The sequence below is a fragment of the Cyrtonyx montezumae genome, unplaced genomic scaffold (assembly GCF_038088225.1).
Source record: "Cyrtonyx montezumae isolate F1298 unplaced genomic scaffold, pur_monq_1.0 scaffold_0, whole genome shotgun sequence".
In the NCBI taxonomy this organism is placed as follows: domain Eukaryota; kingdom Metazoa; phylum Chordata; class Aves; order Galliformes; family Odontophoridae; genus Cyrtonyx; species Cyrtonyx montezumae.
In genome coordinates, this window is record NW_027071824.1 from 22,154,034 (window position 1) to 22,167,457 (window position 13,424).

Sequence of the window (13,424 nt, forward strand, 5' to 3'; positions counted from 1 at the left end):
GCAACACTAACATTTGAGACTTTAGATATTTCAAAGTTTAAATTTAATATATTTGTGATGGTCTCCCATTAAAAATAGTTCAAAAGACGTTTTTCAACCTCTGTCTTGTCTTTATATTTGTGTGTCTGACTTACTTGCTCTTACTTTTTTTCTACTCTCTATTTTCCAAGTGGAAACCAAGATAACTTCATGTTAAATTGTGTAAATCTGAAGCATTAAATTTTTTGTGGTTTATTACATTTAACCAGTTCCTACTTGCAAAACAAATATAACAATCTATTTCAAAGTGAATTGACATTGAAACCCAGTGACATTTTACAAGGGATATTAAAGCATTTACTGCTTTAATGTACCCTGAATTTATGGGCATGCATAATGAAAGGAGGTAATTATTTTAAATATCACCTATGCTTTTCTAGCTGAAGAGGCTGTGAGATTTAGTTTTCCTTAATTAAAAGTTAGTTCATTTTTATGAACTGAGAATACACACCACTGCCTGTCAGAGAGCAGAGGTAGCAAGTACCAGTCTCTTCTTTTCATTCAGCTGTTGAGCAGAGATTAGGAGAGTGTGATGAATTTCACACTGTCATGAGCATATCATTGGAGTGTTCTATCGTGCGGATTATTTGTATTTTATTCCCTGCTCTATGTAAAGATTATAGCCTGTATCACAAAAACATGGGCTGAGAGGGACCTCTGGAGGTCCTCGATTTCAACCTCCTGCTCATAGCAGTGCTAAGTTGAATAGAATTGTCCAGGCTACATTTACACAAGTTTTGAAAATCACAAAGAATAGAGATTCTGCAGCCTCTCTAAGCAACTTCTTTCCATTATAAAATATATTTCCTTTGTCGCTAATAGTATTTTCCCTTACTGCCATTTCTGACTGTTGCTTCTCATCCTTACATGGTGCACCTGGGAAGGCTGAGGAGGGGTCTAATTCGTGTTTATAAAAATCTACAGAGAGGTGGGAGGCAAATGGATGAGGCCAGGGTCACCTTGGTGGTGTGTAGTGATAGGACAATGAGCATTGGCTTAAAACTTAAACACAGGAATTTCCATACAAGCATGCAAAATAACTTCCTTACAGTAAGGGTGATGGAACTGGAACAAGTTGCTCAGAGAGGATGTGAAGTCTCCTGTGGAAATGTTCAAGACCCATCTGGATGCCTACCTGCATGACCCATTGAAGGGAGCCCTCTTTGGCATGGGGGGTGGGACTCAATGATCTCGAGCCCTTTCCAACCTCTGTGATTCTGTGTAAATTAACAGTGTCATTTATACTTTGAGAAGAGCGTGTTAAGTGATAGATGAAAAGAAAATTAGTTTCCTTTGAACATTTTTCAGTATTTCAGACATCTTATTTAATGTCAGATAAGGGACTAATTCTATCCTGATTATGATCTTGCTGTATGACAGTTTCCAGGTCATGACAGTCCTATGTGTTTGTGGCTGTGGGGGACTCTTTTCATATAGTATATTAGTCCTGAAAGAAATAAACATTCTATTTACTTTTATATAAGAAGCTTCAAGACTTCCAGGAAATCTGTTTGAAAACTATTTATGGTATTGGTATGCAAATTATATACTGTGCACTAAATGGGAATCTTGCAGCCAAGCGCTCTGACAGGCATCTCACTATTTGAACTATGGTAGTCCAGTTAAAAAAGCAACACAAAACACAGCTGGATGTAATTGTATCCAAACACATCCTTATTATGTTAATAGGGGCATGTGAATAAGATGAAACATTGTCCAGCAGAGCAAAGGTTTTCCAGAAAAGACTCTGAATTATTTTGACAAGATGTTCAAATGATGAAAGCTTTTATTTTTGTTTTAATTGAAAAGATGTTTGGTATTTATTCCTAAATATTGACAGATGAAGTGTGGCAGCACCTCAGAAACGAGAAAACTTGTATCAATAATCACTTTAATAAATAATCTTTAATTGAGAATAAAATATGAATTCTGGCCCTGATTCTTTTAGGTGCTTCCAGTTCTATGTTTTGAATCATAAGAGCAGTTTTGTAATAATATTGGTGTAATATTGTAATAATGGTGATATTTGTGCTAAGCTCCTGCTACTACCCTAGCTTGTGATAGTACTGTGATAGTGTCTTTTGCTGCCTTCCCTTTTGCACTGAAGCTTCCTGGATTCCCTGCCTGTATCATTCTGCTTCTGATCCTGCTCTGTCACAGCAACATAACATCACCCCAAGAAGTTGTAAACAACCAGGTTTCAGTAAGATTCTACCAGATGCTGTAGAAGTTCAGTATTGGATTGGGTCTCCTTCTAAACAGTGTATGCTTCGCCTTTCTTCCATTCCTAAAAGTTTATCAGAATTTCTTGTTGACATCAGTCTACAAAACTTGTAAGTTACCTGGTCAAGGTGTTAGGTGTTATTATGCCAATTCAGTGCTAGTGAACTTGAAATCTTTCAAAACAAAAAATGTTTTGAAATGTATTTTATGTTTTGTTTTGTTTTAAGATGTGTTTTTAACAAACCATAATTGAAAACTAAAAAAAACCTGTAACAGTTTGTATGTTATGTAAGTGTGCCTGCTATTCAAATTGCTGCTTTCAAGGGCTGAGATATTGCTGGTGTCTTCTTCAGGGCCAGCTGCTACCATAATTCTCAAGTAAAAGCAGTGTTTTCTTTTTAACTTTGTAACTCAGTATTCTGTCCTGTAAAAGTGCTTTTAGCTTTTAAATTGACAGTCATGTGGAGTTTGGTATTTTTCAACCTATCGTTGAGTTTGAGAGTTAAAAGTTATTCTGAGGTTTAGTACTCAGTAAGAATGAAAAATAACTTTTGTTGCTAAAAAAATATTATTGTGGTGAAAACATTTTTTTTAATATTTTATTACATTATTTCATAAAGAAAGAAAATATCTATGGGTAGAGCTTTATTTCCCCAAAATAGCACCAACCCAGCTACAACAGTGTAGATAGAACAGCGAGACATGATTACTGACAGTCTAATCATTGGTTCATCCAGCCATGCTTAGAGAGTCAAAATATTGTAAAATCACTGTCCTTCCCTACTCTAGAAAGCCACCAGGTGAGCTGTTTCAGTGATAATAACACAAGCAAGAAGTGTGGAAGAATTTATTGCCAACAGATCTGCAGAGAAAAGCTGTACTGAAGACAGTATGTTGATTGCTGTAGGAAAAAGAAAAAAAACCCCACAACATTTCAAATGTACCCTGCGATGGACTTATACAAATCCTCTTATGTAACATCAATAATTTTAAATTGTATGGTCATTGTATTTTCATGGAAAAAAAGTCACAATATATGGGTTATTAATTCTGTAGTGATCCAAAGGAATTTGAATGCATTTGCATACAAATTCTGTAATAAAATGGTTTGCTTGTTACATTAAACAGATCCAGTCTTTATATTATCCCAGTGCCTATGTATTTTCTTAGTAATGAGAAACTGTTCATTCTGGAAATGTAATATGAATAAAATACATATTGTAGTACTTTACATTTAAAAAACTGTAAATGTTTAAAAATATTGCATGTAAAATCATGCTGTTATTGAAATAGGTTTCTGGAGGTAAAGTACCATTGACCTGTCTAATGAAATGTATTTGTTTCTTAGCTCTGTCTATATAAGTTTTTTGTTTGTTGGTTTTTGTTTTTTTTTTTTCTGTGAATACTTACAGCTACAGATATCAAGCATTCTGCAGAATGATAAGGAGACATGTAACTTGCTCTGCAAGTAATGTCTCCTATTTATTTCCATAGAACCTACAATGGATAAAAAGAATACAATAACACGATTGGATAGAGCAGATTATCAGCTAAAAAAACACTATTTTTCCACATAGTCACCACCATTAGCTATGCATTTTCACAAGCATTGGACAAGAGCCTGCTTGGCAGCAGGGGTGACCCACTGTTGCCATTGCCACTGCTGAAACATAACACCCACCATCTTACTGTGCTCACATCCATAAATGATCTCCATAAATGTTCAGCAAGCACTGATGAAGGTTAATGAGTGCTGCTTTTTCTGTATGAAGGAATTCAGTGACACACCTTCTCTTCATATACACTTCCATGTCAGATGCCATTTTGTTAGATTGTTCCTCTGCTGCTGTTTGTCACGTGGCAACAACATATAACAGAATACTGGTGGGAAGGTTCAACTTCTACTGCCATCCTACTAATATCTGCCTCTGTTATCATGAGCCAAGGTAATAAAACAGGAGGCATTACTTTTGGAGCAGTACTCATGGTTTTGTCATTAGCATGATAATAAGTCCTCTTTGATTGTCTGGCAAGTAAATTCGAAATCTACTCCCACTAAAAATAAAACAAACCAACCTACTTTCACAAAGAATCTACTCTCACTAGAGAGTAGATTTTTATACTTCCCACTCTCAGTGGGATATCTAATCTCTTTAAAATCAATAGGTAAAACTCACCTGAGAGGATAACACTTAACAGTGGCTTCCAGAAATGCATTAAGAGCAGATTTCTACAGGGAGTTAGTACTTAAAGAATAATATTGAAGGTGAATTAAAAGAAACTAGAGGTATTGTATCCTTTGGGAGGCTACAGGGTTGTGATAATCTTTGGAGGCTAGATTTAATGTAATATAATGATTCTGTTTAGACTGCCAGTTACCTCATGGGACTGCTGAAGCCTGTCTTTTTTAAAGAGTAGTTTAAGAAGCAAATCAATTGAAGCCCTCTTTTTTGTTGTTGCTTGTTTGTTTGTTTAATATAGCATAAAGATACACAGTAGAACTTCTCTTAACTACCATCATAGGGGTCTAGCAAACCTGGCTGAATAAAAAATCTTACAGTACACCAGACAAAATGGTACTTTAGATGCTTCCTTAGGCTCTGTTGTTTAGATTTCAGTATCTCCTATAGGCAATATTGCAGAGGGACATGAAGTTATTTTATGTCTCTGATTATGTATTTTTTTAGACTAACAAACTGAAGAGAAGTATTTCAGTGGAAATAGTATGGTCTTAGATTTCATACTTTTGCTTTTCTTCCTTTTTCTTTGAATAGCCTGGATGTGTAAACACTACTGAAGTGGATATAAAAAAATCTTCAAGAATGAGAAATCCACATAAAACAAGAAAGGTAAGTACTGCTATTATAGAAAAGGAGATGGAGGTAATTTATTGCATGAAGTTCCATAGTTTACTGAAATATCTTTTTCTTACTGCTGCAAGGAATGAGTACCTGAACGTATGTTGTTACATAATAAGCTCTTAAGTGAATTACTATTAACAAATTTTCTAACGCTAAGTAAATGCTATCTCATAAGAAAGTGTTTGGAAAAATACCCAGAGACTATGGAAATAAAAATAATTTTTTTATGGTATTCATGGTCTTCAGTAGTTTGAATAGATTATGTTAAAATGTTTATATCACTAGTTAAGAAAAAAAATTGAAAATGCAGTGTAAACTGTAACAGTAGTGCTTCTTGCACAGACCTTAATCAAAAGGTTGCCTCTAGTTTACTGTTATGCTTCAAACTAACGTATAAAAGCTGTGGATGAAATAAGCTTCATCTATACTAGGATTCAAAAACAGTCCAAATTCCCTAGGGGCATATAAACGGTCTGAAACAGCATTTTCTGTCAAATATTCTTTATCATAATGTAGATTGAGTCCAACTTTAATTTGTGCCTTTTGGGGTACATTTTAGTGTCTTCAAAAGGAAACCATATTTAGATTATTTTCCCACTGACCAGTTCCACTTATTCTAATAGCTACCTTTCAGTGTCATACTCCATTTTTGCTGTGCTGTTAACACAGAGACAAAATAAATGTTGATGCTCTGTCCAATGGCTTTAGGAAACTGGATTTTTTGGTACAGCATAATGATATATAGAAACAAAATTCTCTGTGAGCACATGACTTATTTACAGTTTCTTTAGAGGCTGGTGATCTGGGATAAAGTCTTCAGCACTTTATCCCAGTTATGTACTGTGGGTTTATGTAGAAAACGTTGCTCGAAAGCAACTATCATTGTTCCATATTTTTTGCATAGTCTGTCTACGGCTTACAAAATGACATCCGAAGTCACAGCCCTACTCACACACCAGTACCAGAGACTAAGCCTCCCACAGAAGATGAACTGCACCAAGAGGTTTGAAAAATAACTGCAAGCACTTACTTTTAAATGAACTTTTTAGGAAAGTAGTAGTAAACCAAAAATTATCTTGACTGGGAAGTATGTTCAGAAACTGCTTTGTAAACCTTTTCCTTGCTTCAGGATATATGAACTTAGGTATGAGACAAAATGTGACATTTTTTGTATCTCACATTAAACAGTTGAAGGCAGTTAGAAAAAGTCCAGTTGGTGGGTTCTTTGCATAGTTAACCCCGTTGCCTTCTTCTAAGTAGACTGCTCAGTCATCACTCTTCCTTTTCCCACTTTGATTTGAGTTTGGGGGGCATGCTAACATGTCATTGTGTGCATATATGGCTTCACACATTTGTCTACTGTTAATGTTTCATTACTCTTCCCTGAGGTATTAGAACTGGGAGAAGGTAAATGTCTGAAGAGTTAGTAGCTTTCTTCAAAAATCTAAAAAGGGCTAATTGGATTTATTTTGATGAACCTGTAGGGAAACTGTTATACCGGGTTATTTTATTTTTTGGCTCTATATAATCTTCCTCTTTGATGGCAAATTCCATTATTATTATTATACAATTCCATATTTTGGAACTACACTGATGAAGTGTTGTTTTATTACAGATATACTTCTTTTTGGTGCCCCAGGCTAAATTACAGCCCTAATAAAAAAAATATGGAGTCAGGCAATGAATTACTCATAACACTCTGCTTTCCTTTCTTGCAGATTAAGCACTGGCAAATGCAATTAGACAGACATCGATTAAAAATGTCAAAAGTTGCAGAGAGGTAAGTATGTTGTCACATCTTCTGTTTTTTTCAATTAGACTGATAACTATTGGGAAAATGTCAGTATGAAATAGATGGAAAGAGAGGTTAGAGAACTCACGTCACAGAAATAACTGAAGAGAGTTGAAGTGTGAGGTATGAAGATGTTTTTTTTAATAAAAGATGGCCCAGATATTCCTGATGAATTCAAGTCACTGTAGTGGCCTCTGACCAAGTGTTCTCAAGTTTTCCCTTACATTGACAGGAAGGCTAACTAGAAATAGGTCTGGGGTTATTTTTTTTGATATTTCAAAATGTTAATCACTGACAAGGCAGGGGATCTGACTGATAGAGCTGCCTGAGTGATGAGCTCTCACCTTGAGCAAAGTGGGTCTGAGCTTACATCCAACGAGAGCACGTAACACTAGCAGGAATCTGTCTCCAAGTTAGAACAAAATATGCAAGGAAGGGCTAGAAACCAAACCATTCAAAAAGCAATAGATTTGGAAGTAGTGCCATTTGATTAGGAAATAATATAAAACATTAACTGTATTTGAAATATTTAAAAAAGGAGTTCAGTAGCCACAGGGTCAATGAATGTGACCTGAATATCATGCAGGTGTTTTAGAACAGATTTTTTAAGGAACTGATTATCAAAACCATAAGGTTAGAAAATATGCACCTTGATGAAAGCAGATGGACGTGGGAACAGTTTCTTGATCTAATTCCTAATGGATATTTCAAAGGATAATTTTGGACACATTAGAAAAGTTTGTAGTTTTCAACTTTTGATAGGAAAGATTGGAAGCACCCTCTTTCTTCAAGGACCCACGGGTTCAGTGTGAGTGGAATCACTGATTATTTTAAAGCAGAGCAAACCTATTTTAGCTTGAGCTTGTAGGTTATTTCTGAATTTATGCATACCAGATTACAATGGTTTGGTTGAGGCACAGGAAAATGATAACTGGATAACATTGTAAGATTTTCTCCCTTCCTGACATGACAATGTTTGATGCTCTTTTTTTCCTAGTCTATTAGCTTATACAGAGCAGTATTTGGAATATGATCCATTTCTTGTGCCCCCTGATCCCTCAAATCCTTGGATATCTGATGACACTACTTTCTGGGAACTCGAGGCAAGGTATATATTTTCTTTTTTCTTTTTTCTTTTTTCTTTTTTCTTTTTTTTTTTTGTGGGGTGTGAAGGGTGCGTAATGGTCTTCTCTTGAAATGTGAAAGTTTCATACAGAAGGAGGTATCAAAGAAAAGTACTGAAGCAAAAATCAATGCAATATACTTTTTGTCTTTCTAGCTTTAGTTTTATAACATGTGAAGAGCTATAGGCTAATAGATCTGTGTAGAGTTACAGTAACCAGTCTATAGGGTTTCAGGGTGAGGGAAAAAAAAACTACTTTTGAAATCTGGTAACATTTCCTAGTTGGAAATCCTTATTCTTCTGTGAAAGTGAATGCATTTCGTCTTCATCCTGTGTGAACACTGACAGCATGGTTACCCATTGCTGAACTTTGCACCGATGTGAGTAATCTGGAAAGTGAGAAACTTCTGGCTGAGCTCTAAGACTTTATCTACTGTATTCTGTATGTAGCGCACTAAAAATTATTGCTGATTGTGGGTTTTATTGCTTTCTCTTCTGTAGCAAAGAGCCAGGACAACAGAGGGTGAAGCGATGGGGGTTTGGCATGGATGAAGCTTTGAAAGACCCTGTGGGAAGAGAGCAATTTCTCAAGTTCTTGGAGTCAGAATTCAGTTCAGAAAATTTAAGGTAAAAGACTATGTTTTAGTAGCTCTTCAGGTACTTTTTCTTTTCTCCTTATCATTCTGGACGATTTCAATCCCTTCAAAAGTTATCCTGTATCTTATCTTTTAGAGTCAATTCATGTAGATTGCTGCCTGCACTTATATTTAAGCAGAGGAAAAGACTGCCTTAATTAGCAGAGACTCACATGAAACAGTCTCTTTTATATTCAACTTTCAGTTCAAATGCCCAATAAAAGGCTTTCTCTCAGCTCATTCTCAGCATTAAAACACTGACCTACTCAGAACCTGTTTAGTAGCTTTTATTGTGTTCGGTTTTAGGAAAAATTGAAGTTATTAAGAAAATTTGTTAAAAAATATATAAAGTATTTAGCAATAAAAGTTGCATATTTTCACTGTTGGTCCCATTTATGGGGATTCTTGGTCCTTTGAAAAGCTCCACCAAGGTGAAATGAGTCAGACACAACAGAAAAAGTGTGATGTTCACCTCTCAAATTCCTTACTAATTGAAAAATACAAATGTGCTTGTAGGGTATGAGTCTTAAATCACATATGTACATAAACAGTGTTATTTCAAAGACAGTGAGAAATACTATTTGACTTAAATAATATTTCATGCATTGGCTTACAGCATACTTGGTGTGGATGTTCTAGGGAAGTCTTATGGTAAGGATTATTTCAGAGGAACCAGTAACAGTATTTCAATAGATGAGTCACACTGTATATAGCACATAAGCATGTACGCCACAGTTTTCTGTATATTCCATCTTGTCCAATGCCATCTGTATCACTTCTCATTCACCTATAGCATAAGGAATATAAAATTCTATTTGCTTACATTACAAAGCTTAGAAAATTCCCAAACCTCTTCTTTTTGTATGCCTGTATTTATTTCTAAATGGTGCAGTATAACCTTTCATAGAAAAGTTACCTTCATGTAGTGCTTTACAAGACACATGTAGCACTTTGTGGCATTGGCTCATAAATGCTCAGCAATTACACAGACCTCCTTGTTGCTAATTTGGGATTGTCTGCACCATAACTAAAGATGGATTTCTCAAAATTGCTGATCATGTTCATAAACAGAACTTAGCATCGTGAATGTATATTATGTACTCTATACCTTATATTTCCCAAATGACTTTTTTTTTTTACTTTACCACCATGGAAATATAGTTTGAACACGGAAATATAGATTGATTTTTATGTTGATAAGTTCATTAGTGACATAAAAAGATTTTTTGTTCATTAAGAAATCCAAATGGTGAAGTCAGCATCATAGCAAAGAGGAAAAAAGTGATTTTTTCACTTACAACATATCTTGACAATTCCTTACGCAGAGCAGCTGTTCAAACATAAACCTATCCAGCCTAGTATGTACTGCAGTTTCAGTGCGTTTCTGTGATTCATTTGTCTCTCTGCCAACTACAGTGTTACCCACATAATCCCTAGCTCTTTTCTCTAATCCTATTTACAACACTAACCACAGGCAAACTGCAAGTGACTGATCCAGAAAAATACACTAGAGAAATTTGTTTGAGCTGATTCCTTGACATGCCATCTTCTCTTCTATCTCTAGATTTTTACACTGGTATTATAAGATATATAACAGCAGTAGAAAATATGAGCTTAAAGGCTGGCATTGGGAAGAATCAGGCAGGGGATCAAATTCTTACTTTAAAGGGGCTTTCTGCAATGATTAAATGGAAACTGTCTCACAAGCTCAGAATTACATTTATGCATTCTCAAACTGGGGAAATCAATCCACAGTTAAACTCAAACAGTTAAATCAGGTTACAGCTCATGAATTCGTAAAGCTTGTTGTGTATGAGAGTGTTACAGACCACACTAAGAAATTAAATGTATTTAGGTAATGATTTCAAGCATTATTGTTAAAGATACCTTAAATTTAGAAGACTACCTGTTTGTTTGCTCAGCTATTAACCCCACTACAGTAATTTGTTTTTTCTTCTGTTTGTATTTGACAGCCACTTTGAACAAAACATTTATTTCCATTTACACCTTCCTACTGCAATAGTGTGAACACAAGTCAGTAGACTTGTCCCTTCACAGACATGGTCATGATAAATTTTACAATAAGAGCCATTAAACCTAAGGGAGGTAAGACAGGTGGTACTGTGGATTCAAGCTACCCAATACAGCACTAAAGATGTGCAGACACTATGGAGAGATTCAGTATTAATTGATTAGATTTCTTATACGTCACTTCAATGAAAAAAAAAAGCCTGAAATGTGAATCAGTTCTTAAGTCTACCAGATACACTGTTTGTATTAAAGCATGATTATTAACTAAGTAGTTAAATGTCCCAGTATTACTGTTTCATTAACTTGAACTAAGACTGTCTAAGCTAGCTGAGAATCTGAGTCTTAGAGGATATAGATTGTGTTTTAAGAAACAGAACAGGGATAAAGAAGCTTGAGTCATGAGTTAAAACTAAGAACTGTGCAATCAAGAGGAATGCAATCAGAGTACACTTCTTTTTTCTGTCCCTGCTTTTTAATATTTGCCTGTATATTGGAATTAATAGTATTTCCCTCAGTAGGGGTGCTGTAAAGGGTAGCAAAGAAATACAACCTATCCTCCTTCTGAGAGAAAGCACTGAGACATCCAGTAAAACTCTAAGCCATCTCATGAATTCTGCTCGATCATTTAGAAAAGAGCTCTTGAAAAAGTCTGATAAGGTTTATCAGCATGGCAGTTTAATTGCAATGTGATTGCTGTTTACTAATAGCCAGAATGGATTATGCATTTACCTAACATATCTATGAGTTGTAATCTGTCCTTATCATGCAGCTGTTTTGAATGGATCACTTTGCATACAGTTCAATACAAGAGAGGTAATAACTGAAGTAACATACAGTTTAGATAATTTATAAAAATTCCTACTGACCCTTAAAAAAAAACATTGTGGCCAATATTCTGAATTCACAAGGCTTAAATTTTAGCATGATCCAGTGCTACTGAGTTCAGTTACGAGGATGTTCAAGCATGGGAAAGGGGATTTTCAATGACAGTGGCCCGTGTTTGGAATGAATCTTACTGAAATGTGGCACCTGGAAACTGAATTTCTTCATCTCTGTAGAAAATTTCCATTCCTCTCCTTGGAGAAATAGTATTCATATGTAAACTGTACATTTGCTCCTACGTGGCTGTTTTCTAAGTGGTTTCAGTCTGAAAGTCTATTATGCAGTATTGCAGTAGGGGTGATCTCCAAAGCTGCAAAAGCCTCAGAGGTTAGTGCATGGAGGGCAGTGACAGAACATCTTCCATCATGCACAGAAGCAAAAGCCACTGGTCCTGTTACCCTGTTAAGGAAAAGAGGCATTGAGTTCTGTCTGTTCAGAGAAAGGAGAGGAACTGAGAAGTGAGTTAAGTCAAGGTGTTTTGTCCTGAGGAAGTTTATGTCACCAGACCCCTGCAAGCTGAGATTTTGTGAGATTTTTATCATGGATTCATAAATTGCTGTTAATATGTTCTGTACTGGAAATAGATGCTCTGACTATGTCCTATAAATTAAATGGATTAAAAAGTACTACCAAAATGTGTTATTTTGCCCACAATTTTTTTTTCTGACATAGTACTTAATTTTATGTTTAATTTACTCCAGTGGTACTGGTAATTTTTTTAATTACAACAGGACATTACTTTAACTAGAGCAGTAGAGGGAGACTGGTACAAGAGGCAAAGTTCTTTTTCTAAATCCAGACTGTTTCACTTTCTTCTTTTGTTGCTCTTTTTTATTGATGACCAGTCACCAGCAGGGAAGATACAGACATATGAAGGAACAACTAACCATGCTTGATAGTGTAGCAAATCTGAACAGAAGCATTGGTAGTGACACTTTCTTTGAGGCACTGGTAATGTTTATTCCTCATACTGTTGATTATGAGACCTTGTTCAGAGCAAACGTAGCCAAAATGTAATCCCTGAGGCTGAAATTGCCTGTGCTTTACTTCTGTTTCAGACAGAAGTGTAAACTCCAAGTCCCCAAAATACTGTCATTTCTGCAGATCAGAATAAACTAGTTTCCAGATTTAATTCTCTCCCTTTTTTTTTTTTTTTGAGAACTCTAGCACTACTATATCTTAAAGTTTGAAGTTATACTTGGCAAGAAGGTGTTTTCTAGGATTCAAAGAGTAATCTTTCATGCCCCTACAAAAATGCTGTTTTTCTCAATGAAAAAGAGAAAGAAAAGAAAAGTATTGCTGAAAATGCTGGAGTCTGTCTCTGACCTGTTGTGTCGCATATATTGCTTGCAAAGCCCATGGAAAACCCACCTCACTTTCTCAGAGTTTTTTAATTCTCACACATTTGTTGAGAGTCACTGCAGCTTTCTTCCTCCTTCTGTGTTCCTATGTTCCTGTGTGCTAAATATAACTGATTAGCTTAATCTGGAATCTGCTGTTGGCTGCCTAAGGCATTTAGGTCAGTTAATGGGACGGAAGCTGTGATGCAGCTGTGCTATTTATCTGGCATGGCCGCCCTTACTTTGAAAGTAGTCCAGCTGGAGGATATAAGCCCCAGATGTCTTACATGTGTCCTACCATGTCATGTGGCTGGAGGTGCAACTCTCATATGCTGTACATACTCAACTATACATCTGGCATGTGACCCAGCAAGAGACAACCCAAATGCTGGGATGAAAAAAGCAGCAATGTTTATATCCAGGCACTCAGACTGTCTATTCAAATGGCACTGAGCATCCTCTAGAGAGGGTCTCCATGGCTGAAGCAAACCTACATCA

General features: G+C 35.8%; 1 protein-coding gene across 1 annotated transcript in view; it reads left to right on the top strand.

Annotated features, from left to right (window-relative positions):
• Window positions 1–13,424, top strand: part of RGS7 (regulator of G protein signaling 7) — a 195,671-nt gene that overhangs the window by 173,368 nt on the left and 8,879 nt on the right. Inside the window, exons 10-14 of the mRNA XM_065729858.1 lie at window positions 5,037–5,111; window positions 6,028–6,126; window positions 6,842–6,903; window positions 7,913–8,023; window positions 8,540–8,665. Of these exons, the coding sequence (XP_065585930.1) occupies window positions 5,037–5,111; window positions 6,028–6,126; window positions 6,842–6,903; window positions 7,913–8,023; window positions 8,540–8,665 (473 nt within the window). The remainder of the gene's footprint in view (window positions 1–5,036; window positions 5,112–6,027; window positions 6,127–6,841; window positions 6,904–7,912; window positions 8,024–8,539; window positions 8,666–13,424) is intronic.